Source organism: Antechinus flavipes, chromosome 2, assembly GCF_016432865.1.
Source record: "Antechinus flavipes isolate AdamAnt ecotype Samford, QLD, Australia chromosome 2, AdamAnt_v2, whole genome shotgun sequence".
Taxonomy (NCBI): domain Eukaryota; kingdom Metazoa; phylum Chordata; class Mammalia; order Dasyuromorphia; family Dasyuridae; genus Antechinus; species Antechinus flavipes.
This window is the reverse complement of record NC_067399.1, coordinates 570,264,420-570,290,085: the sequence shown is the minus strand read 5'-3', so window position 1 is coordinate 570,290,085 and position 25,666 is coordinate 570,264,420. Positions and strand designations below refer to the sequence as shown.

At 36.0% G+C, this 25,666-nt stretch overlaps 1 protein-coding gene and 1 long non-coding RNA gene across 2 annotated transcripts in view; one reads left to right on the top strand and one right to left on the bottom strand.

Moving 5' to 3' along the window:
• Positions 1–25,666, top strand: part of RASGRF1 (Ras protein specific guanine nucleotide releasing factor 1) — a 206,799-nt gene that overhangs the window by 117,501 nt on the left and 63,632 nt on the right. Inside the window, exons 7-12 of the mRNA XM_051981142.1 lie at positions 1,835–2,028; positions 3,952–4,061; positions 13,157–13,275; positions 16,731–16,891; positions 20,871–20,934; positions 24,847–24,983. Coding sequence (XP_051837102.1) covers positions 1,835–2,028; positions 3,952–4,061; positions 13,157–13,275; positions 16,731–16,891; positions 20,871–20,934; positions 24,847–24,983 — 785 coding nt within the window. The remainder of the gene's footprint in view (positions 1–1,834; positions 2,029–3,951; positions 4,062–13,156; positions 13,276–16,730; positions 16,892–20,870; positions 20,935–24,846; positions 24,984–25,666) is intronic.
• The window catches only part of LOC127551421 (uncharacterized), a 309,154-nt gene that overhangs the window by 232,555 nt on the left and 50,933 nt on the right, over positions 1–25,666 (bottom strand). The gene's annotated exons all lie outside the window — the stretch shown is intronic.

Sequence of the window (25,666 nt, the reverse complement as noted above, 5' to 3'; positions counted from 1 at the left end):
GCCTAAAAAGATCTGGTGGGTTTAGTGGATTGTAAGGTCAATAAGAATCAATAATGTGATGTGGCAGTCAAAACAGCTAATGTGACTTGGGGCTGCATTGGAAGATATAAGTTCCAGATGACAATGTCTCTGTATAATGCCCTTGTCAGACTTTATTTGAAGTATTGTTTTGTATTCTGGAACCATATATTAAGAAGGTTAGTAATAAAATGACTACTTTCAGAGAAGAACAACCAGGATGCTAAAGGGCCTTAATAAGAATTGATTGAAGAAACAGAATTTTTGGCTTGCAGAATAAAAGACTCAGGGGCTCATGAAAGCTGTCTTCTGTTATATAAAAAGAGGGTCATGAGGAAAAGTGATTCGACATGATCTGTTTGGTTCCAGCAGGAACAACCAGGATCAGACTGTTGTAAGGAGGGAGAATTTAGGCTTGATGTCAAGAAAACTCCCTAACAATTAGAGATATCCAACTATTGGACAGACTGCCTTGAGAATCAGTGAGCTCCTCATTCTTCGCAATAGTCAGACAGTGGCAGAAGAGCCTGCTTGTCAGGTGTATGGGAGCAGAGATTCCTGTTGGAGATGGATTTAATACAATGGTCCCCAAGGCCTCTTCTGACTTCAATTCCTCAATTCTGTGAGATTGCAATAGGGGATCAGATCTCCTCAGATAGTTTTGGGGGAAGGGAAGGTCAATAAGATTTGAAGTGGAATCAGAATAAAAGATATTACTTTCAAGAGAAATTGAGAAATATGTACTATGAAATCATCTCAAACACAGAATAAAAACCAACAGTGTAAATGCTATTTGCAACCAGAAAAAGAACTGATAAATAGAAGTATGTATAGAATAATTTTACATAGATAGATACACCTATTTGTATCTAATAGTAGCCATATCAGAAGTGGGTTGAGGGGACAGAAGAAAAAAATAAAGAAAAAAGGAAATTTCCATGATAACTTTGTGGTATATTTAAAAGGAAAAGCAGTTTCATGTGATATCATCTTCTATATTGTACTAGGTTATGGAAATGCTTGATTCACTCCATAAACTAAAAAAAACAAATAAATAGTTTTTTTTTTAATGTAGGTACATACCTAAATGAAATAGGTCAAAAGATGTTTAGCTTGATTATCTACATACAAAATTTTCAAAATGTATAAACTGAGGTAGATGTATAAAAAGCAGCATCACACAGTAGACGGGGCCCTGCAGTAGAAATAAGAAATATGGACCCTAATCTTGGCCCTTTCACCAACTACCTAAGTGGTCATGGACAAATCATTTTATCTCTCTGGATCTTAATTTCCTCATCTGTAAAATAAGAAGATTCTACTAGATCAGTATTTTTCAAATTTTTTAGTCTTAGGACCTTTTTATACTGTTAAAAATTATTTAGGATCCCAAAAGTTTTTGTTTATGTGGGTTATATCTATTGATATTTACCATATTAGAAATTAAAATATCTTAGTATTTTATGAAAATAGTTCTGATCTCACAGATTCTCCCCTCCTTGAAAGGGTATCAGGGATCCCTGGACCATACATTGAGAATTACACCTCTAGCTGATGACCAAGGTCCCTTCTTACTTTTAAATACTGTGATTATAACATGCTTTTAACTTGAAGATCATGAAGAAGGATGTGATTTATTTGGAAGAGAAAAATTGTTTTAGAGCTAATGTTCAAAGTTTTAGTCCCACAAGGAGCCCCAATACAAAATAAATAGGTAATGCTGACAAGTCCTAGAATCAGAAAAGGATAAATACTTGGAATTGAAAAGAGAACAACTGAACCAAATCCTGAGTTTCATTCTACTTATTTCTTCCAGCTGACCTATTTGACATACTGCTGCCTATGCTGAATATTTACCAGGAGTTTGTGAGAAACCATCAATACAGTTTGCAGATCCTAGCTCACTGCAAACAGAACAGGGATTTTGACAAACTCCTGAAGCATTATGAAGCAAAGCCTGACTGTGAAGAGCGAACTCTGGAGACCTTTCTCACTTATCCTATGTTTCAGGTAATATGGTCTTTTAAGATGCATAATAAGGGATTGTACTTAAAGGGGAAAAAGTTTCAGTAGAGATCTCATTCTTAAGTAATATAGGGCTGGGTTATCTTTGTATCCCTTCTGCCCCGAATTTAAAGAGTGTTGAATAAATGAATGTTTATAGAGAAGAGATCAGTAACAAACTTAATTAAATATTAATAAATCTAATTATGATACAATAGGGACTCCCTGAATTATGAACACAAGACCTATCCTTGAAACATGCATACAAACAGCTAGCAGCATGCTATCCCCTGCTCCAGTTACCCATCCTAAGGCTTATCTTACCCAAATTCACTCCAGATAGAAACCAGGCAGTCTTGCTGCAATCGTACCATCTAATAGTGCTTTTTCCATTGCATCTCAATTCTGTTTGTCTGTGTGTTTGCCTCTCTCTTCTTCTCTCTCTTTGTCTGTCTGTCTGTCTGTCTGTCTCTCTCTCTGTGTATATACATATATATATATATATATATACATACACATATATATGTGTGTGTGTATATGCATATATACATATATGTGTGTGCATGTATATATATATATACACACACATATATATATATATATATATTTCTCTCTTTCTCTCTTCTCTCTTCCCTCCCTCTCCCTCTCTCTCATGTTCTCTGTCTGCCCTTCTCTCTTATATTCTCTGTTTCTCTCATTTTTCTCTTCTCTCCTCTTCTCTTCCCTTCTTTTGTTTTCTCTCACTCCCAAAAGGAAATCCATAGATTTTCAAGTCACATTAGACACAATGCCAAGCAGATACCATGAACCTCTTAAAAAAAAACATTGAAAGCACCTGGAAGCTTGCTGTAGATCAATGTTTCTCAAAGGATATGTCTCAGTATATTAATATGTCATGAATATGTTGCAAAATTTTGAATGTTATGTTATTGCAGGATGTTTACATTGTCATTGCCTTTAAAATACATTTTATTTAACCAGCAACAAATGTTGTTTAAATAAACTTTACTTACTCAGCATATACAGTATGATGTTATAGTATTCACAAAACAAACAAAACTTGACTGTTACATATATGTGCAAATCTCAAAACACAACACAGAACTTGAACTGGCAAACAACTCAACAAAAACAGCTGCACTTATTGAATAGAAATGCCACAAATCTCCCGACTCTTCCATAGAATTGCCACATTAAACATTCAGTGTGCTGTGATCTCTCACAGCAGAGAATACTTTGCCATGAACAAAAATAATTTTGAAAACCATTGCTCAAGAGACTTCGAAAAGTTCTTCATCTACCTACTCCTCTTCTTCTATTTAAATCTGCTTTTCCTCATGTCCTATTCAGTTTTTATCATTTTCCTGCTTTAATTACCAGAATTGTTTTCTGCTCATTTTCATTACAAAAGTATAATATTTACACAAATGATAATATTGTTTCTATGGGTAAATGTTCCCTGAGTTCCAAATAAAGAAAACAACTTGAGTAACACAAACCATTTGCAAACTGGGGAGTGCTGATAGAACAGTCTCTCTTTTCCAGTCCCTTCTCTTGGTAGCATGTTTTATTTTGGTTTTAAAACAGTACCCCAAACAGAGAATTGCTCTTGGGAGAAAACTTGGTGCCAATTTCCTACTAACAGTTAGAACCGTGTAACAATGAGACAATCTGACTTGATAGATAGTGAGCTTCCAGGTCACTTTAAGTATCCAAGATAGACAACTGCCTCTCAAGGATGCTATAGAAGAGATTGCTGCAATTGGTGGGAAGTTATGCTTGATGACCTTCAATGCCTTTTCTGGCTCTAAAAAACCTTTATGGTTACTCCCTATAATATTCCCTTCCAAACCCTTTCAAAGCCTCAGCTAACATGTCTGTGATTATCCTCTGACCACCTGCCCTTCTTTGATTGTCTATTCTCCGTAGATTCCCAGGTATATTCTAACATTACATGAACTCCTGGCACACACTCCCCATGAGCACGTGGAACGCAACAGTTTGGATTATGCAAAATCAAAACTAGAGGAATTGTCCAGGTAAGAAGCCTTTACCCTTGTCTTACCATATTCCCAAATAGTAGTAGGCCTATGGATTTATTTGGTATAATATTTTGACAACTATATTTTTTATCATCCTGTATATTTTATTTTATGCATTTTAAAAAACATTCTGATAAGAGAGAGAATTTACCAGGTTGCCAAAAGGGTCCAGGACACACACAAAAAAAGATTAAGAATCTCAGGTCTAAAGGGTGCTGATTCTATGACTCAATCAGTATTTGTTGAATACTTTTAGGTATATAACCTTATATTCTGTACACAGAAGAAATTGAGCAACCAATTGGAGTTGCTATGATCTAGGCTTACAAAATTCAGAAAATCACTTCTGGAAATTTGCTGAAAATTGACCAGAATCATTTATATAACAGTTTCAATTAATTAAATAATAATGGTGGATTCCATTCAGTTCAATAAATATCCATTAAGCTCCTACTATGTATTAGGAGTGGTACTGTGTACCACTACACATTAGCAAAGAGGATATAGAAATAAACAAACAAAAAAAAGAAAACAGTTCCCACTGTCAAAGAACTTATGTTGCACTGAAAGATAACAACTGGTACCAGTAAATACAAATCAGTAAATAAATACAAAATAAACACAAGATCATTTTGATCAGGGATGACTATGGAGAATGCTCATAACTGGGTTGATCAAGAAAGATCTCATGTAGAAATTGGCACATAATCTTGAAGGGGATTAAGTATTCTTCAAATTGGAGATGAGGGGGAACACTTTAAGCAAGGAGAATAGCAGGTATAAAAGTTTAGATATGGGAAATGGAATATCCTAACTGAGGGAGAGGAGACAGAAAGAAAAACAGATCAGTTTGGCTAGAAATAAAAGAATATAACCAGGCAACTAGATGGTGCCACGGATAGAGCACCAGGCATGGAGTCAGGAAGGCTCCTCTTGAGTTCAAATCTGGCTTCACACTGTGTGATGCTAGGAAGTCACTTAACCCTATTACCCTCAGTTTCCTCAACTGTAAAATGAGGTGGAGGAGAATTGGCAAATAACTTCAATATTTGTCATGAAAAGCCCAAGTAGGTCACAAAAGTCAGACATAACTGGAAAACAACTAAACAGCAACAAAAAGGTATATAACAGGGTACAGTGTGATGATGTGTGAGAGAAAAATTCCTTTTCTATCATCAAAATATTTGGGCCTGCTATTAAGGGTACCCCCTTTATTAAATTAATTTACAAGGGAAACTGAATTGGGAATAGAAAGTTGTTTGGTGAATGTTGACTCGAATCAAGGGAGCTGGATAGTTGATAAGGAAATTTCATCTGGTCTTGTGGAAGCTCAAAAATTACCCATGTTTCATTATGGAGAACTCTTCCCCAGTGACAAGATATCCTTCTCCTACATGAAGAGCCAGTAAAAAATTATTATTTCTTGGCTTTCTTTTTGTCAGTGCTCATGCAGATTGCCAGCTTACTGATATGACAAAATTCCTTCAGCAATAATAAAATTACCATTAGATTGCAGAGCTCCCAACCACAGTCTCTAACCCTGACTCATTTTAGACAAGTAATATAAACTTATATGGTGGCTATTTAGGTTGAGGGACTTTAAACAGAGACAAGTGGATTGATCCAACCAAGATTCAAATTGTTTACATTGACCTCATTGGATACAGCTCTTTGATGAAATCACAGTTCTTTCATTATTTTAACTTCATGACCTTGGTACCTCACTACTTAGAAGAACAAAATCAGATTAGAACTGGGAAGAACCTTAGAGGTGATCTCACTCAACTTCTTATTTCAAAGATGTGAAAATTGAAGCCCATGGAGTAAAGTTAGCTTACCCAAAGTGACAACTAGACTGGTGAGTTGGCTAGTGACAAAGCCTAGAATAGTAAACAGGTCTCCTGACTGTCAGTCCACAGCTATGTTAATTTCCTATATTACTGTCAGAGGAAGGTAGTAATAACTATTACATCCATTCCTCCCTCCTTCTCAATAATAATATAAGGCATGAGGAGCCATTCGGTAAGTGAAAAAAAAAAACAATATCCAAATTATTGTTTTGTTGCTATTTCTTCAAACCTTTGAAAGAGTTGTGATTTCATCCATGTGAATACTTTCCTCCTTTACTGTAGATCATAACTCCTCTATGTCACAGAAGTCTTTGGGAAGGGACTGTGGCTAAAATAGCTAATCATTTGATAACCCACCTTCTGATGCTGAGCGTCTCTTAATTTGACTAATCTGGTTTTAGGCAATAGGCTCATAACCTTTCACAAGATTCTTCAAACTTGGAGGACCCATTTTAAGATTATGCTCAGCTCAATGTATTCCAGGATTACACTACAAAACCTTTAGATTACAAAGAAGCATCAAAGGAGGAATTTGGTAAACGATTATCATTATCATCATCATTATACAACAATAATAATAAATTAATATATAAGCTTTCAAAGTATGTTTCATGCATTATAAAATCATGTTTATAAAGCATTTAGCTAAGTTCCTGGCATATAACAGATTCTTAACAAATGCTTGTTAAAAAACTATCTCATTTTATATTAATAATAACCCAAGAGAAACTAGATGCCATAGTGGATAGAGCAATGGTCTTGAAATCAGAAGACCTGAGTTCAAATCCAACCTCAGACACTTAATACTTACTAGCTCAAAGTCATAGTCATTTAACCCCAGTTGTCTTGCAAAAATAATAATAATAATAATAATAACCCAGTAAAGCAACCCCATTTTATAGATGAGACAGTAAAGTTAAACTTAGTAGAGAAAATGATTTAAATAGAATCACATAACATGGAAGGCTCTGAGGAGGGAATTGAATTTCAAAATTGTTTCAGCTCTTTAAAAGAAAAGGGTAAATCCAGACAAAACTTATTTTTTTTCTCAAAACAATCTTACCATGAAGGTCTCAGTCTGATAGAGGAAAGGGTGGGTTTGAGCTATGTGGTGTTGTTCAGTTGTTTCTTTCATGACTGATTATGACCCCACTTGTGATCTTGGCAAAGATACTGGAGTGGTTTGCCATTTCCTTCTCCAGCTCACTTTACAGATAGAGAAACTGAAGCAAACTGGATTAAGTGACTTGCCTAAAGTCACAAAATTTACTAAATGTCTGAGGATAGATTTTAACTTAAAATCAATCATACTGACTCCAGATCTGGCTTTCTATCCACTGTACAACTACCCTGCCCCTCCCTGAAACTGCCTGATGGAGTTTTATACAGATAACACAGACCTGATGAATACCCCTAGAATTGGGAAGTTTATTGAAAGAGCTTGGGGTCAAATTGAGCAGTGAAAAGAGGGGAATGGAATAAGAGTTGTTACAGAAAAAAGTAGAAAACAAATAGACCTCTACCTATGGTATTATTCCCAAATTATCATTTATCTTCCCTTTTGGCATGGAGAGAATAAGGTGCATATATTATTTTGTCATGCAAGTTGGAGAATTTTCCAGGGAATAGCAATAACTTGCATTTATATCATTCTTTTGAGTTTGCAAAGCACTCTTTTCACAATTCTGTAAGCTAAATAGCATATTATTGGCAGGCACTTTACAAATAAGGAAACTAAGGCTCAGGAAGGACTGGTGCTTTAGGTGAGATTTTAACCAGTCTCCTAACTCCTAAGGCCTCATTTTTCCATTATATTACACACATATCAATAACGCACTTGACACATACCAATAAGCAAAACTACTGTCTCCACTAAAATCATTATATCACTGAGAAAGTAGGACAAATTACTTCATTTCTCCTGACCTCCATTTCTTCAGTTTGAAAATCTTACACATCCAAATAAATGTTGTCCTCTAAAATTGTTTCTGTGGGAGTCCAGATACTCATTCCAATAATGACAGTTATTTTAATCATTTCCAGAACTCTTATTTGGAAAATGTCTTCAAAGCTACTTTTGACAGAACATTAAAAAAAAAAAAAAGATTTTTATTAAAAAGGAATTTTAGAAAGGAGCATTGGAATTATATAAACTAATCCCATTTTACAGATGAGGACATTAAGGCCCACAAAAAAGGACAATATGACCTCATGGAAAGAACAAAGAATTTAAGGCAGCTAAATGATTCAGTATATAGAGCACCAGCCCAAAAGTCAGGAAGACTTGAGTTCAAATTCTACTTCAGACAATTAACACTTTCTAGTTGTATGACCCTGAGCAAGTCATTTAACCCCAATCAACTTGCCAAAAGAAAAAAAAAAAAGTAATTTGTAAATAATGGCTGAGCCATGGACTATTTCCTTTTTCCCCCGAGGCAATTGGGGTTAAGTGACTTGCCCAGGGTCATATAGCTAGGAAGTGTTAAGTGTCTGAGGTCACATTTGAACTCAGGTCCTCATGGACTATTTCTATAAGCATGGACCAGTCATTTTACTTCTGTGAGCCCTAATTTCCTCAGCTGTAAAGTGATAGAATTGCATACAAGATGACTTCTTAGGTTCCTCTCAGAACTAGATCCTATCAAATGCCTTGTTCAAGGTGTACAAGTTAAGAGCAAGAATGTTTGTGAGTTAATGAGAAAACTGGTAATGTGTAATCCATATTCTGTGTCTTGGATTCTTTCCATTAGCCAGAAGTTCATTATCTTATAAGTACTTATCATTAGGGATAGGAATAAAGACTGAATTCGGCATTCTAACCACCACACCACACTGCCATAATTATTGATTCAAAATGACATTTCCCAACTTTTATCAGTGGTTTCAAAATCAAATAGAAACTCATAGGTAAGCCCAAGGCCTGCAGATTGACTTAGTTTTAAAATGTAGCATTATCTATGTTTTATTATATCTTTATTTATTTTGTAAAATGTTATCCGATTGCATTTTATTCTGGTTGGGGCTACACTGATGAATGATGCCAGCTGGCCCGCAGGTATATGTTTGACCAATCCAACTTAAGTCATTCATCAGATGTAACACAAAATGACTTTTAGTTATTTGCAAAAATCAAATCCACCCTCAAAAAATAAGTACGCTGTGGAACCAGAATACCATGTTCTTACCATGTTAAGAAAGACCTTGACAAACTTTATAAAGCATATATGGAGGAGTGCAAGCAGGATAGAGAAAAGATTCTAGATTGTGCCACTTTAGGACCAATTTCAAAGAACGGGGGTGTTTACCCTGCAGAAGAGAAGATATAGCTTCGAGTATTTGAAGTCCTGCCATGTGGACAAGATATTAGATGTGCTCTGCTTAGCCCAAGCAGGCAGAGCCAGAATAAATTGGTGGGAGTTACAGAAAAGCAGATTTAGGTTTGTTGAAAGGCAGCATTTCCTAATAATTAGAGCTGACCAAAAACAAAGCAGTCTGCCTGTGGAGGTAATAGGTTTCTCTTCCCTGGAGGTTTTCACACAGAGTTTGGAGGATCAATTGTCAGAATAGCTATAGGAAGATTTTCTATACAAAGAATTCTGAGATTCTGTGATGCTATCCTCAAGATTTGCCCCTATCAAAGATAATCTATGAAATATGCTGCCAGCTCAGAAGAGGTTTCCAAAAGCAAAAATGTTTTGAATATTGTCAGTATCTTTGGAATAAAGATATAACTTCTCAAAATGGTTACTTTGATTAGTTCTTCACACACTTTGAATAAAAAAGCATTCTGGCAGGTTTGTTTAAAAATTATATAAATCATATGATTGTGCACAAATCAAAATGAATTTGTAATTCATATATATGGATGTTTCTGCTGGTGAAATGTCTAAGTTGACTAACAATCTTTCACTGTTAGTCACCATGCCCAACCTCAAATATTATAGCAGCGTAACATGGTCATGTGGGCTAAAAATTCAAGAAAAACAATAAATTGAAGAGCTCTTCAAGCTATGTGCTTTTAGCTATCTGTCAAAAAGATACTCCTTCTTAAGCTCAGTGGCAAAAACTCAGACCTTTCCTGCTAGACTTGTCATGGAATCTGAGTTCAAATCCCAGTTTGTTACTTCCTTCCTGAGTAACTTTGATCAAGTAATTTAATCTCTCTAATCTTGTTTGTTCATCTGAAAAAAAGATGGGGTGGATTAGATGGTCTCTGAGATTTCTTCTAACTCAAGATCTATGATACTATATTATGGGAGATATCATTTTGGGGAAAGTTAGTAGAGGAAAAGGGCTACAGTTTTTCATGCAAACAAAAAACAATGACATATTGCATATATAGTTTATGTCAAGCATAGTACAATAACTTACAGAATTGGCCCAAGGTCAAATCATAAAGTGACAATCTTCCAGAGCCTTGAGATTCCCCCATAGAAATATTCTTCCTATTTCCATGGTAAATCCCACCTTTGTCAGATGGCCTCCCCTATCAAAACCTATAATCAAGAAAGGATTTGTTAGCTCTGTGACCTTCTCCTGGGTCTCATCTCCCTCATATGTCAAATGAGGGGGTTGAACTAATTGGTCTCTAAGGTATTTCCAACTCTAAAGATTCCATGCAAAACTCATTTACACTTAAGTATAAATGGTTGATAAGGTTTAATGTACATTTCCAGGCTTCATTAAGCAGGTGGGAGAGGCTTGGGGACTTGGGGAGGGTGAATATTTTCATACCCTGAAACCACCCATTTCCCAAGATTCTGCGGGCCACCTAGAATAATAAGCATGGGGCTCTTGAAAGTATGTTACTTGTCCTTATTGTTGCCCCGAGCAGCTGTGAAAAGCAGCTGGAGGAAGCCACCTCATGGAGCAAAGGAGAAATTGCAGCTGTCAATGGAGGGGTGCTAATGCACCTATTTTCAGCTGCAGCATCTGTTTCTGTGACTGGCGTTTGTGACTAGCTCCCCAGGCTGTGCAGCTGTCAGCTCCAGGAAATCTAAATCAGTTTGCTCCAGAGCCGGCTGCCTTGTCAGGAGCTCCAGAAAGAAATGGGGCCGAAAGTGAGACTCTTGCCACAGAATTTCTGATGCAATCGCTCTGTCTCTCTGCAGCAGAGACTGCACCAAATTATCTGCTTCCCCTCAGGGAATACTTTAGACTTTCTGAATCCATAATTTGTCACCACAGTCCATTAAATTTGGCAGATAAACTAACCCAAATGTCTACCAGATCGAGGGGGATTTTTGCTTCTGAAAATGGATCTCTCATCACGCATCTCCTTTGACAAGATCTTGTATAGAGCTAACTATAACATCCCAGAATAGACCTACCCTCTGAGAGCAATCAAGCATTTTTCCCACTAACTGTAGGAGCAACTGGGGCCTTTTGCTAATTTAACTTGAATCCTTTCAATATTCTTGATTTGGGGGAGGGAGTTGAAGAAGGAATAAGCTTTTAGAGGTAAGAAAAGGAGAAATAATCAATGCAAAATTGTGAAGCAGCTCCAAGTTGTGGGAGAAAGAGTGGTAGTGACTTTTAGATAAAATATTTCACCGCAGTTTCCTCATATGTGAAATGGGAATTGGATTAGAAGATTTTTTTTTAATTATTTATTTATTTATTTGCTGAGGCAGTTGGGATTAAGTGATTTGCCCAGAGTCACATAGCTAGGTAGTGTTGAGTGTCTGAGGTCAGATTTGAATTCAGGTCTTCCTGATTTCAGGGGTAGTGTTCCATCTACTGCACCACATATCTGCCCCAATTAGAAAATTTTAAAAATCCTTTCTAGCTTTCACATTCTCTGACTTCTATTCCCTTTAAATACCTCATTCCCCCATTCTTATTGCCCCCTCCCACCTCAGATATTAGGTGTATTCCTGCTGCCCTGACCATCTTTTTCTAGAACAAAACTGCCTTGACAAAAGCAAAAATATGTTCACATTATTTGGGACTTAATACAATCCCCTTTCCAAAAATCCTATTTCTTTAAAAGGATATACAGGAAAGACATGATAGAATGTCTAGCATTGTTGTATCATAGATTCAGAAGTGGGATGGATTGTAGAGGTCATCTAACCCAACTCCCATATCAGTGAGGGAAAGAATATCAGCCAAAAGTAAAGATCATATTCCACAAGAAAATATGAGCAATTGAAAACGTTTGATTGATAGGGTAATGCGGTTTTTAAAAACATCTCTGAACAATTCAACTGACAGTCTTATTTAGGGTTTAAGATTAAGAAAAGGATTGTATAGGGGAGAAAGTGGTGATGGAGAAATCAAGTAAATTATTACAGTAGATAATGAAAATCTAAACTAGGTAATTACAGTGGGAATTGAGATAAGAAAATTGATTGGATAGATAGTATTTGCAAAGTAGTACAAGATTAATTCCTTTTTTTAAAAAATCATTTATTTATTTATTTAAACTTTAAATACAGAATTGAAAAAAAAATTGCCAACTGAGAGGATTCAAAATATTAAGTAATAAATTTACATATCAAAAAGCCTATACAATGAATACTGCACATTGGTTCAGAACTGCCATCTTTTCTTTGATTCCTTGTAGATTTTCTTTTTTATGTCCCATGTACTTCTTACTTTGTCTTTCCCTCCATTCCTCTCACTCAGAAGGCTACAATTAAGCATCTATATATTTACATATACATACACATATATAGATAGCTATTTCTAATCATACACATATACATTCATTCACATCTATGTAAGATCATTCAAATTAGTTCTTAACATCTCTTTGATGTTTATGTCTCTTTGTCTCAAACTTCTCTTTGAAGGTTATTGCAACATCTGCAGGGAAGGGGATCAGCTTAGCACCCACCACTAGTACCACATAGACAGTTCTGAAATATAATACCAACTTTGACAAAAACCACTCACATACTTAAAAACTATGTATTTCTCTCCCCATCATTATATATTATTTCTTATTCCCAAGATTTCTTTAGGATCATGGCTTTAAAAGTTTAAAGCAATCTGAGAGATCATCTAGCCCAACTACCCATTTTAAAGATGAGGAAACTGAATTCCAAGATAATAGCTACCAAGTGGTAAAGCTGTAATTTGAACCCAGGTCTGCTGCATTTTTCCTACCACATTAGGATGCCTCTTTCAAGATTCATGGTTGATTACATTTTTTATCTGGTCAAACACATAATGTTATGTTCTTCTAAGAAAATGAGGACATCCTTTGGTTAACTGCTCTCTCTTCTTTTTCTAAAGAATAATGCACGACGAAGTGAGTGAAACTGAGAACATTCGGAAAAATCTGGCAATTGAAAGAATGATCATAGAAGGGTGCGAAATTCTCCTGGACACCAGCCAAACTTTTGTGAGACAAGGTATAGCACACACACACACACAAATATATATGACATGATTCTATCACGTGGATAAACTGCCAGTTTGTTTTGCCATAAAATGTCAAAACCTCTTCTCATGTTTTTCTATCATTATGGAGTGCTATAAGGCATAAAATTGTAGTAATACACACACACACACACACACACACACACACACACACACACACACACACATATATATATACACACATATATATATATACCATTTTCACAGTTTTCTTTTCTCCAGATGTAAACTTAATTATATACAGATGGCCTCAGTTACTCTATTGTGTACTATAGTAAACAATGGTGATTTCATATTTGTTTGATTTTTTTAACATAAAGGATATCAATTTCATATAACATCCTAGATACTGGAGACAGAAAATAGCTATTAGACTATTTCTTCTGACATTTACTTTTAAAATATCTCCTAATGACCACACCAATGTTAGTCCATACACTTTATTCTCACTGGGGGAGAAGCTTTTCCAACCACTCAAATCTTCAAGATCTCTTGAAGAGAAAAAGAAGAGACAAGGGAGGGCAGTTTCAAAAATGTGTGTCAAAGATGTTTCTCTAGAAAGCAGACAGACAGAGATCATTTTCCTCTATATCTGAGATGACTGAAGATCACATTGAAGAAGTGTAAAATATTTAAATATCAGAACTATACACAGAATCCCACCATCCATAAACAGCAAGTTGATGACCTGGCCAATATAGTTTTAACTCATGACCATGTCCCAAAAGGATTATGTGTGGAAACAAGTATTTTACAAGTGGTCAAGAATCCATGTCTTTTAAGGCATGTGCCAAGAGATTACTACAATTTTTTATAACAATCTCAGGCAGCAGATCTTTTTATGGACTGCCCTCTATTATACCTGCTGCTGCTATTTCTCACTTAAATTTTTCCTGCCTGTTGTTTTCTCAGTCAAATAGGAAATAGTTTATGCAAAGATATAGCCAGCCTGCCCTTGTTTCCCTAGGGAAACTGGCCCCCAGTGGCTTAGCTCTGAAGTGATAGCATGGGGTGGGTATATGTGGAGGTGGGAAAGCACTCCTGCCACATGCTCAAGAATATTGTGTGTAGGCACAGCAGGGACTTCCCAGGGAGAGGCACCTGCCAACCTGGAGAGCTTGCTCCATGACAGCAGGCACTCTCTAGTGTCAGAAGCTGAATTTATCAATGTTTCCTCATCCATAGCCACTAATTTGGTTCTATCCAAAGATAGATGATACATGCACGCATGTATAAATATGAATGTATGTATATAAATGATGGTACATATATATATATATACATTGATATTATATATACATAGATATAAGGTACATAAACAAATATGATAGCTACATATACATACCCATAGTTATATATAGATATATAATATGATAAATATCATAAAAATGATAAATACATGGATATATGACACATTGAAGGATACATTAACAGATAAAAAGATAGAACATTAATAAATGCTTACTATGTATCACACCTAGTGCCAAGTGCTGCAGTGAGGCCCTAGTGCCCCACATTAGGCTCAGTTTTCTAGATTGCACTGAAATCCAAAGACCTCTGCTCTACTGGAGAAACCCAGATCTCCAGAGCATTCATACAACTGCTAGGGGTCCAAGTTGGGGAAACAGAGTTAGGAGTCTCTGACGGAGAATGTTCTAGACTTGTTTGGGAGTCCATTCCCTGTCTGCATTTCAGAATCAAGTCAGATCTAATATTAAGGGAATAAAATGTCCAACACCTGAGAGCCTAATTTCTTTGAGCTGTCTTCACATAGGACAATTCTTTTTGATGATTAATACATGGAATGGGAAGAGAAGAAGTCTCTGTTGCTATACCCAGTTGACATTTTCCTATTAAAGAAGTGTTTCTATCATCCTCTTCCTGCCATATACATGACTTCAAATTTGTGCATATCTCACAATTGCATAAATATAGTTCAATTCACCAACATTTTTCAAATACATATTATAAGTATGTCAACATGATAGGCACTAAGGAAGCAAAGATACCTGTGGGACAAGAGAATTACAATATATAGCAGAACATGAAAAGCACACAGAAGATGTGCAAAATGCTATAGGAGTTAGAAAAGGGAGAGATTACTTTCCACTAGAGTAATCAAAGAAGATCTGGTGGAAAAAATGGCATTTCAGAGGATCCTGAAGGTTAGATAGGAAAAAAGAAGGGAAGGGAATAAGCATTAATACCATGCCTAGTGTGTGCCAGACACTGTGCTAAGTGCTTTTAATAAATATTATTTCACTCAGGTAGATGTTGAGTGGAGAGGGTGGAGATAGGGGAATGCCATTTCAGGCAAAGGAAGCATCATATGTAGGGGATGAAAAGCAAAAAAACACAGAACATCATCTGAGAATAGCAAAAAATCTGAGTTGATTCTATCAGTCAGAAAATATGCCTTTATTAAGTGCTTATTATATACCGGAAACTACTGTGCTAAGTATTACCATATACAAAGAAAGGAAAAAATAGTACCTACCTTCAAGAAGTTTCCATCCTAATGGGAGAAGCAATATGTAAATAACTAGGTACATCAAGAGAGCTATGGAATTTAATCTGAGAGGAGAAAGTATTGGCAGCTAGGGAAAGCAGAAAAAAAGCCTTCAGCAGAAGGCAGAAAATAATCTGAGTCTTGAAGGGAAGCCGGCAAACCAAGAGGCAATGATAAGGGAAGAGAGAGACTATTCCAGGCCTGGGGAACACCAGCACAAAGTCACAGAGACAGGAGTATTTGAGGAGCTGCAAAATCAGCATAGGTAAATCAGAGAGTGTGTGGAGGGGTGCCAAATATAAGACTGGAAAGGTAGGAAAGGTCCAAGTTTAAAAGAGCATTAAATGCCAAACAGAGAAATGTAGATTTGATTCTAGAGGGTAATAGAGAGCCAGAATATTTCAGTGACCAGGTATCACATGGTCAGACTCACACTTCTCCCTTATACATGATTAGCCTATACCTCAGAGCAAGGTGTTACAAACATGCTATGTCCTTTCAGGAGGGATGAGAAGCTTTCTTGCAATCAAAAGTTGCCAAGGTTTCTCTGTGTGTGAGAGGAGCATTCCAGCAATTCTTCTGTCTTTGGCCTTTTTTGCTCATCCTTTTTCCTTCTTACACTTTCTTTAAAGGTTCTAAATTGATCACTTAAGAAACTGGTAACCCCTTTCTAATAGTCAGAACTTTGGGATTAAAAGGCATATACTCTCCTGGGAAGATCTGTAGGAAGAACAGGGAGATTCTCAGCTTTCTGCAGGAGATATTATAAGAGTGGAATTTCTTCTGCTCAAAGACAGAACTATTTTTCCCATGGCCACTCTTTCAGAACCTAATCCCATATGTTTGCTGTAAAAAATAGTCTCAGAGTAGGCAGGATGATGCTGAAGGAATCGAAATCTATTTCTCTTCTCTTAATAGGTTCCCTTATCCAGGTGCCTATGTCTGAAAAAGGAAAAATCACAAGAGGACGCCTGGGGTCATTGTCCTTAAAGAAAGAGGGAGAGAGACAATGCTTTCTGTTTTCTAAACATTTAATTATCTGCACTAGAGGCTCTGGTGGAAAGCTACACTTGACAAAGGTAAGACTAAATAAGATGGGAGCTGGAAAGAAGGAGCTCGGATCTATCTAGCCTGAAAGAGTCAACTTCAAAGATAATTCAAGTAGGGATATCCCTGATAATAGTGATACCATAACATCACAGAGATTAGATCAAATGAGTCCCACACAGGAAGCCTACCCTGTTCTGATCTTCCTGAATAGCTGTCCTTCGGTTTCTATTATGGAGAATAAGAGAAATGATGGGAACAATCATTTGGCAAACTGTTGTAGCTTTCGAATAAGGACACAGGCTATGTGTCATGAATCATTGGTGTGTGCATACAGAGCCAGAATAAGTTAGTAATGGAACCTGAATCTATCTACTGAATCAATAGTTTTTACATATTATGAAGAAATAGAACCCTCTTCTGGGTTATTTTTTCATGCCTTAAAATCCCAAACACTGATATACTATTAGAATAGACCCATATTACCCATATCTTACTTCTAAGAGATCCCTAAATCTGTTTAATCCCTGCTCACTGAAGAAATTTTACTATAATGGGACTTCAGAGAAAAGATGGGATTTAATGGTGCTGCCCAGCCCTTCCTTCTCATATGTTGGGCCACCCATTTCCACAACCACTCTTTCTTTCTACCAATGTAACTGGATATCTGAACTTTCCCTCAGCCTCAGGCTATCCAATAATGATTTTGGCTGGTCCAATGCTTTTGTTGGCTAGCTTGGGACTGAATGACAACTCCAACAGCTAATGAAAGATGCAAAAGATGCATACCTACTAGAAGACAAATATGGGGGATGGAGCAGGGTTCTAACTAGACCAGGGTGTTAGGAATGAAGAACAAGAATGAATAGGAGGTGGTCAGGAGAGGCATGTGTTGTGTCTCTACACACTACTTCCAAGAATTGTGTTCCATTTAATTTAAACTGTTCTTTTTTCTACTTTTACAAGCCTGAGTTTTATTGGTGAATAAATAGCTATACAACAAAAATATATTTTGGCTTGAAAGAAAATTCTCTCTCCTCTCTCTCTCTCTTTCTCTCTCTCTCTCTCTCTCTCTCCTCTTTCTCTTTCTCTCTCTGTTTCTCTCTCTCTCTTCTCTTTCTCTTTCTCTCTCTGTTTCTTTCTCTCTCTTTTTTTCTCTCTCTCTCTTCTCTCTCTCTCTCTCTCTTTCTCTCTCTCTCTCTCTCTCTCTCTTTCTCTCTCTCTCCCCCTCCCCCCCACCGTGTGTGTGTGTGTGTGTGTGTGTGTGTGTGTGTGTGTGTGTGTCTGTCTGTCTCTCTCTGTCTCTGTCTTTCTGCCTTCCTATATGTATGTGTATGTGTCTGGCTGTGTGTCTCTGTCTTTCTCTTTCTCTGTGTGTATGTCTCTGTATGTCTCTTTCTTTCTGTCTTTCTTTCTCTCTGTGTCTCTCTCTTTTTCTCTGCTTATGTGTGTGTCTCTGTCTCTATCGCTGTCTCTCTGCCAGTCTCTGTCTCTCTACCTCTGTGTGTGTGTGTGTGTGTGTGTCTGTGCTTCTGTCTTTGTCTCTCTGTCTCTGTCTCTCTCTTTTTCTGTCTCTCTCTCTCTGTCCCTCTCTTTTGACAGTGAAATGGCAAATTTTCACTGACACACCTTGGTCAAAGGTATTATTAGAAGCACAGAAAGCTGTTTAATTGGATTTCATTTTTAAATACTACACATTCTCTAGTCTCTTCCTAGGACTTCCACTTGGGGAAAGAAGGTTGCCTTAATTGAGCCAGAATCTCAATGGAGCAGCTCATTACTGTCACTAAATTACTGGTCTGAAATATCATGTATTATATGGCAGACAGTCGTTGATTTGAGCAATTGACTACAGGGATTTTGCTGCTTATATTAATTCATCAACAAATTAGCTTATTAGTTGCATGAGGGAAATTAACAATTTCCAAATATCAAATTATCCATTTTCAACAAATCTGAGCATGAAATGCACATCAAGGAAATCTTCCATGGTTTATTGGTTTTGGAATTTTAATTACTAAAAGATCTGTCATGGATGTTACACAAAAGTTTCCTCCATTGGAAAGAAGGTTGTATTAGGTGACCTCTAAGGTTTCTCACTACTTGAAGTCTATAATTCTGTAATTTTTCTTGGCTATTTTTTAAAATACAGTAGAACCTCTGTTATATATTATAAGGCTCATTATTACTTGACTTTCTACCTAATAAGAGTCAGTTTTCAGTTTCCTAAATTTAATAGCTTATTAATATAAGCTTTTTTCCGAAGTGGGAATAAAAACCTTAAATTTTAAAAAATGTGCAAAGATGAAAACATAATAATATATAATCATAATAGCTGACATTCATATGGCACTTTAAGGTTTAAAAAGCACTTCACATACATTAAACCATTTGAGCTTTGCAACACACCTGTGAAATAAATATTACTGGCACAATCTACATTTTACAAATAGAAGAGAAAAGAATGAAATGGAAAAGGAGCCATTAAGTGCTTATTATGGCCCAAAGATTGTGCTAAATGCTAAGAATACAAAATTAAAAATAAGTCAGGCCCTAGTCTCAAAGAATTCATATTTTAATTGGAGAAAACAACACATATGATAGTTCAGTTATATGATTGATAGAAATGCTTGGTGGACCTTAGGAAATTGGACTAGGGATGTCATGGGAAGGATTCTATCTTCTTTGGTCTGGTTTCAGATTAGTAAACTAAGATTCAGAGAGTTTGTAACTTATCCAAGATCATACAACTAATAAGTGTTTGAGGTAGGATTTAAACTCAGGTCTTATCATTTAACAAGCAGAATGCTATTCATTACAGCACTCTCTATCTCTCTCCATATATGTGCACACATATATGTACAAACACATGTATACATGTACATGTTATTACATGTACTCTGTTATTACATGGAAAGCCTGTGATACAAGTGATAGTGAGATGTTTTTTACCTATGAATTAATAAGGAGTTGTTAGTTGCAAAAAATTTGCTCTATTACCGCTTTATGTCATAGAAATGATACTGGTTCTTCAAAGGTTGTATCAGCAGAATCTACTCTCTACCAGATGTTAACAAGCGAAAAAAGCTTAATGTTCAGGACTAGCAACAGATTGACCACAATTTGATTCTGATTATTGTGAATAATCTCCCGAGCTAGTCATATATATATTTGAATTCACACTATTTGATTAACTATATAAACTATGAACATTGCTTTCAAGCCAATACAAATATACAATTCAAAATCAAATTATAAAGCCACTTAAGAGGAATTCACTATTTAGACTAAGTAGAACATAGCTGTACCTGTCATCCAACAATCAACTTAGCTAAATTCAGAGAGGCTCATGATCAAAAGACTGACCATCAAGTAGTTATTCTGGAAAAAGAAAGCATAGCAACTCATGAGCTGGTTTAGTAGCTACAGCATGGCAGAGTTTCCATTGAAATACATATAAGGCATATCCACATTGATGAAAACATGAGTCTTCTGAAGTATAAGAAGGAATTTAGTCATAGAGTTATAAGGGACTTAAAAACATATAATCAGCAGGCTCAACTTCTATATGTAAACACAACATGGGGTTTCTTAATTTGTTTTCAGGATAGATCATGTTTCTATTTTAATTATGTGTAGAAATTAATTCTATTTGTTCAAATCTATTAAATAGTAGATCTATAAAGATTTAGGTCACTAGGATAATATCATAAGATAAAGAATTAAAAGTAAACTGGAAGATTATCAAGTTTAACAAATTATTTCAGCCATAAGAAAACCAACTTTCATGAGAATGAAAGTGATTTTTCTAACATCACAAAACTAATGTGGGTATATTCATGATTTGAACCCAGATCTCTAGAATCCTCATTCAGCATTAGTTCTATATCATACCACTCCTAATACAGGAAATAAAAGGCATTTTTCCAGATATTCAAAAAAAATTGAAAACTAGAAAATAACATTTTTAAACTCAAGATTCAAATTAATCCACATGCTGCTATTTTTCAGAATGGAGTGATCTCACTCATTGACTGTACCTTGATGGAAGAGCAAGAAAGTACAGATGAAGAAAGTAAGTATTTCACTTTTTTCCAAAAATAATTAATCCCAGAGTTCAAAGTCCTAGGTAAAAGGTTTCTCAATTTGAAGCAGGTAGTGATTTTTAGTGACTGGAGAGAAAAAAAAGTAGAAAAGCCCATCTCTCCCTTGCAAGAGAAGCTTAGATTTAGAGCTGGAAATGAGGTGAGGGACCATCCATCCAAACCTTCTCATTTTATAGATATGAAAAATGAACCTTAAAGAGATTGAATGACTTGCCGAAGCTCACAAAAGTCATAAAGTGTCAGAGTTAAGATTGGAACTCAGATTCTGATTCCTTTGTGCACAGTGACAGCATATAGAGACAAGCATCTAATTTGTTTAAAAAGTGATCTAGATTTTCTATCACGGGATCAAATGATTTGACACTATTATCTATTCTAGCTAAAATGTAATAGGCATGAACACTTTTTTTCATTGCCTAAAATATAAGAGATATCTAATAAATGTTTGAGAAATTGAATTGAATTAAAAGGGATAGAAAGAATAAATATTCTTCTCTCTCCTCCCCTCCTTTTTACAGATTAGGTAATGGAGGTACAGTGTCTGAGTCCCAAGTTTGTCTTTCTACATCCTAAATTAGTTTTGGGGATATAGAGAAGGGAATGAATGCTGGACCTGATAGCTATGGTGAAGAGCTTTTCAGAAACTTCTATTCTCCTTTTTCCATTTGGTAAAGCCCTACCTAAAAAACTCCATCAAAAGGAAACAAAGCTAATACAGGACCTGCCCTAGATAGGAACAGTGCAGCTAGAGAACTAGAACTAAGGCAAGAGAATTGGGACTTAAAAGACTGTACCTTATATCTATCAAGTGCATTCATCTTATTACTAGTGTGTTCACATGGCACTTTAATTTCTGTGGCTCCTTCCTCAAAGTGAGTCCTATTGGAGTTCACTCTATCCTTTCATTTGTTTTAATAGCCAAGATGTTCACAGAGATTTCTAGATTCATAAACCTGCAACACATTTTAAATTACCTAGCTTCTGTGTCTGTCACTTCATATGAACCAGCCATCTTTCTAGACAGCTGGCCATCTTTTAATGAAGAGTGTGGATGTATCAAAGAGAATGCATTTAAAATTTGTAGAAATTGTGGCATCGAAATGGGGCCTTTTGTTTTCCTAAATGTTCTGATCTTTTAGAGAAAATGGAATAAAATGGCAATCAAGGAAAGTTTATACTTCTTGTAAAACCAAAGGATCCTGAGTACCAACAATTGTCATCTTGCCCTGGGTATGTGACCACAGATTACTACACAGTTCATTATTTAGAGTTTTTGTTTTTGGACTCAAAGGATGGAACCAAGAACCATGGGAAGAAGTTACAAATATGTTGGTTTCAGTTTGATGTCAACAAAAAATTCCTAACAAGTAAAGCTATCCAAAAATGGAATAAGCTACCTTGACAGGTAGTGCGTCCCCTGTCATTGGAGGTCTTCAAGAAGAGAGTGGATAACTGTTTTTAAAAATTACTATAGTAAAGACTTTCAGAGTCAGCTAGGTGGTACAGTGGATAAAGCACTGGCTCTGAAGTCAGGAGTTCAAATGTGGCCTCAGATACTTAAAAACTTCCTAGCTATGTGACCCTGGGCAAGTTTCACTTAACCCCAATTACCTCAGAAAAAAAAAAAAAAAGACTTTCAGATAGAGGTTAAACTAGATGATGGTTGAGGCTATTTCCCATTCTCAATCCTGTAATTCTGTGACTTTATTAAATGTACTGTTTGTGTTTTAGAGATAAAGGTTAGGCCTATAATTTAAGGAAGTATAGATAGTAAGGTATAGGAAGTATGGTATAGGTATAGGAAGTAAGGTAAGGAAACTCCTTCTATCAAGACAAATCAGGTGTCCTCTAAAACTTACAATCATGGAGAGCTGACTAAAACACAGAGATTAACACAGATCTTTGTGCCTAGGGTCACAAAGCCAGGAAATGTCGAGGGTCGTATTTGAATCCAGATCTTCCCGGCTTTGAGATCAGTTCTCTCTGTAGTATACCACCCTGCCTCTTGTTTGTGGTATGAACACTGTTTCTCTATGCTCTGGGACATAGCTATTATATTTATGTACTTCCATAAAAAAAAAAAAAACAATCTCTCAGTCTATAGCCTCTTCACAATCTGAGTCTAGCATCAGAAAAACTTAATTTCAAATCCAATCTCAGGTACTTACTAACTGGGTAATCCTGAACAGATCACTTAACACTGTTTGTCTCAGTTTCCTCATTTGTGAAATGAACTGGAGAAGGATATGGCAAATCACTCTAGTATCTTTGCCAAGAAAATCCAAATGATAAAAGGTCAAATATGATTGAAAAATGAGTAAGCAATATTGTTGTGTATTGATGACAGGAGTTCCCAAACTAGGAGTTCCATGTACCGATGGAATCTTGGGATCCAAATGAAAACAAAAACCTACATTTCATTTACATGAAATCTTCTGCTCTGACTTTTGCATTTCACAAAGAAGGAAACTGAAGCTAGAGAGATAAAATGGCTGACCCAGGTCACCCAGCTAATGAGTGATGACGCCAGTACTAGAATCCAGATCTCATGCCTCCATTATCTACTTGACAAAATGATAATAGTCCCTTTTGTATTGCTCTCATCTCATGAAACTAATTATTCAAGAAAATAAAAATAGTCTCAGGTATTATAATAAGATAAAAATGCTATGGATTTAGTATTTCTTCAGACTTTGAAATTTTACAACATTCTAGACAAAACCACAAAAAAGCAGACATTCCAACATCTATCAAACTTTCCTTTGGTTTGAGAGAAAGCATTTAGGAGTAGGGGAGGGAGGGGCAGATGATGCAAAGGGAGAAGGGAATGTGTGTGTGAGAGAGAGAGAAAGAGAGAGAGAAAGGAAGAGGGAAAGGGAGAGGGAGAGAGGGAAAGAGAAGCAGAGATGGATATGAAAAGAGAAGACAGATGAAGGAGGGAAAGGTAAGACAGGAGAGAAGGGAGAGAGAAAACAGATACAGAACTGAGAGAAGAGAAGAAGGATGAAAGAGAGAAAGAAGACAAGAAAAAGGGGAGGGAGAGAGAAAGGGAGAGAAAGAGGAGAGAGAAAAAATGAGAAGAGAGAGATAAAAGACAGAAAGATAAAGAGAAGGGGAAAGAGATGAAGGAGAAAGAAAGACAAAGAAAAAGAAATAGAAGGAAAGAGAAAGAAACAGAGGGTCAGAAATAGAACCACACATAAAATGAAGAAATAGAAAATGAATCTTTCTGGTTAGCTTTTACATAAACATACAGGCTAAAATATTCAGCCTGGCCTACTAACTCTTCTCAGGATATAGTTCACTTCCTCACATTACATGCCTTTTCACAGGTGAACCCCTTTGCCCAGAATGTACTTTACCTCTGCCTCACAGACATCTTGCCTTTCTTCAAAGCCCAATTCAGGCGCCTTCCACTCCATTGTGGTTCTTTTCCAGTCTCTCCCAATTGTTACCTCTACCTCCCTTTTGAAATTGCATTATATGTATTACTTTGTTTATATCTTCTATTTACTTACATACATATTGTATGTGTTGATAAAATATAAACTACAAGGTAGGTTTTCCCTTTGTATCTTAGCACTTAATATAATGACTTCCACAGAATAGATATATAATACATGTTGAGCTAAGTAGATTTTATTTTATTGATTTTATTTGCCCCTTTCTCATCTGTAAAATAAGTGATTCCCCAACTTAGAGATGACTCAAGAAAAATAATAAGTGGTCAAACTTTCTATTAAAATACTGTGCACAATGTTTAAGCTATTGTATCTAAAATTGCAGTGGCTATGTTATCATTTAAAAAAAAAGGCATTCTAGCAAAAAGGGGAGAAAAAGAAAACTTGGTCTGTGAGCATGATTTTTTTTGAATTCTAAAGATAAAACTTCTGGACAAGATATAGACCACTTGGATTTTAAGATTGTGGTGGAGCCAAAAGACTGTCCTTCTTTCACTGTCATCCTTGTGGCCTCCTCCAGACAAGAGAAAGCTGCATGGACAAGTGACATTAGTCAGGTAAGAAGAAATCTGCACCGAAAGTGAAACTTCCTCTGTAGAACTGAAGAGTTTGATTTTCTGGATGTAGATAATGTGGGTGTTTTCCCAATTCACTCTTTAGCTAATTGCAAAAAGTCAGGGAGCAAACATTATATAACAGAACAGATACTGATGGAAATATTGACCAACATTGTGGATCCTGATGATGAGATAAGTGCTCTTTCTTCATATGTATACATGAAATATTAAACATGGAAATCCATCCTGAGAGACACAATAAAGCAAAATAACTAAAAAAAATAAATGTATACAATAATGAAGGCAAATTAATCTGAACAAATTACTATGAAAACTCAAAAAGTCTGTACTGAAACTCAAGAAAGCCATAATATCAATTGCCTAAACCTGTGATTTTGCCTTGGTGGCAGATAGGTGGCTCAGTGGATAGAGCACTAAGCCTGGAGTCAAGAAAATCTGAGTATAAATTAGGTCTCAGGAACTTGCTAGCTGTGTGATCCTGAGCAAGTTAGTTAACCTCTATTTGCCATAATTCACTGGAGAAGAAAATAGCAAATCACTCTCTATCTTTGGAAGAAAAATCCATGAACAACATTGGTTATGCTTTGGTCCACAGGACCATCAAGAATCAGATATGACTACTGAATAATAAAAAGGATTAACCTTGGTTTTAGGAATTTACC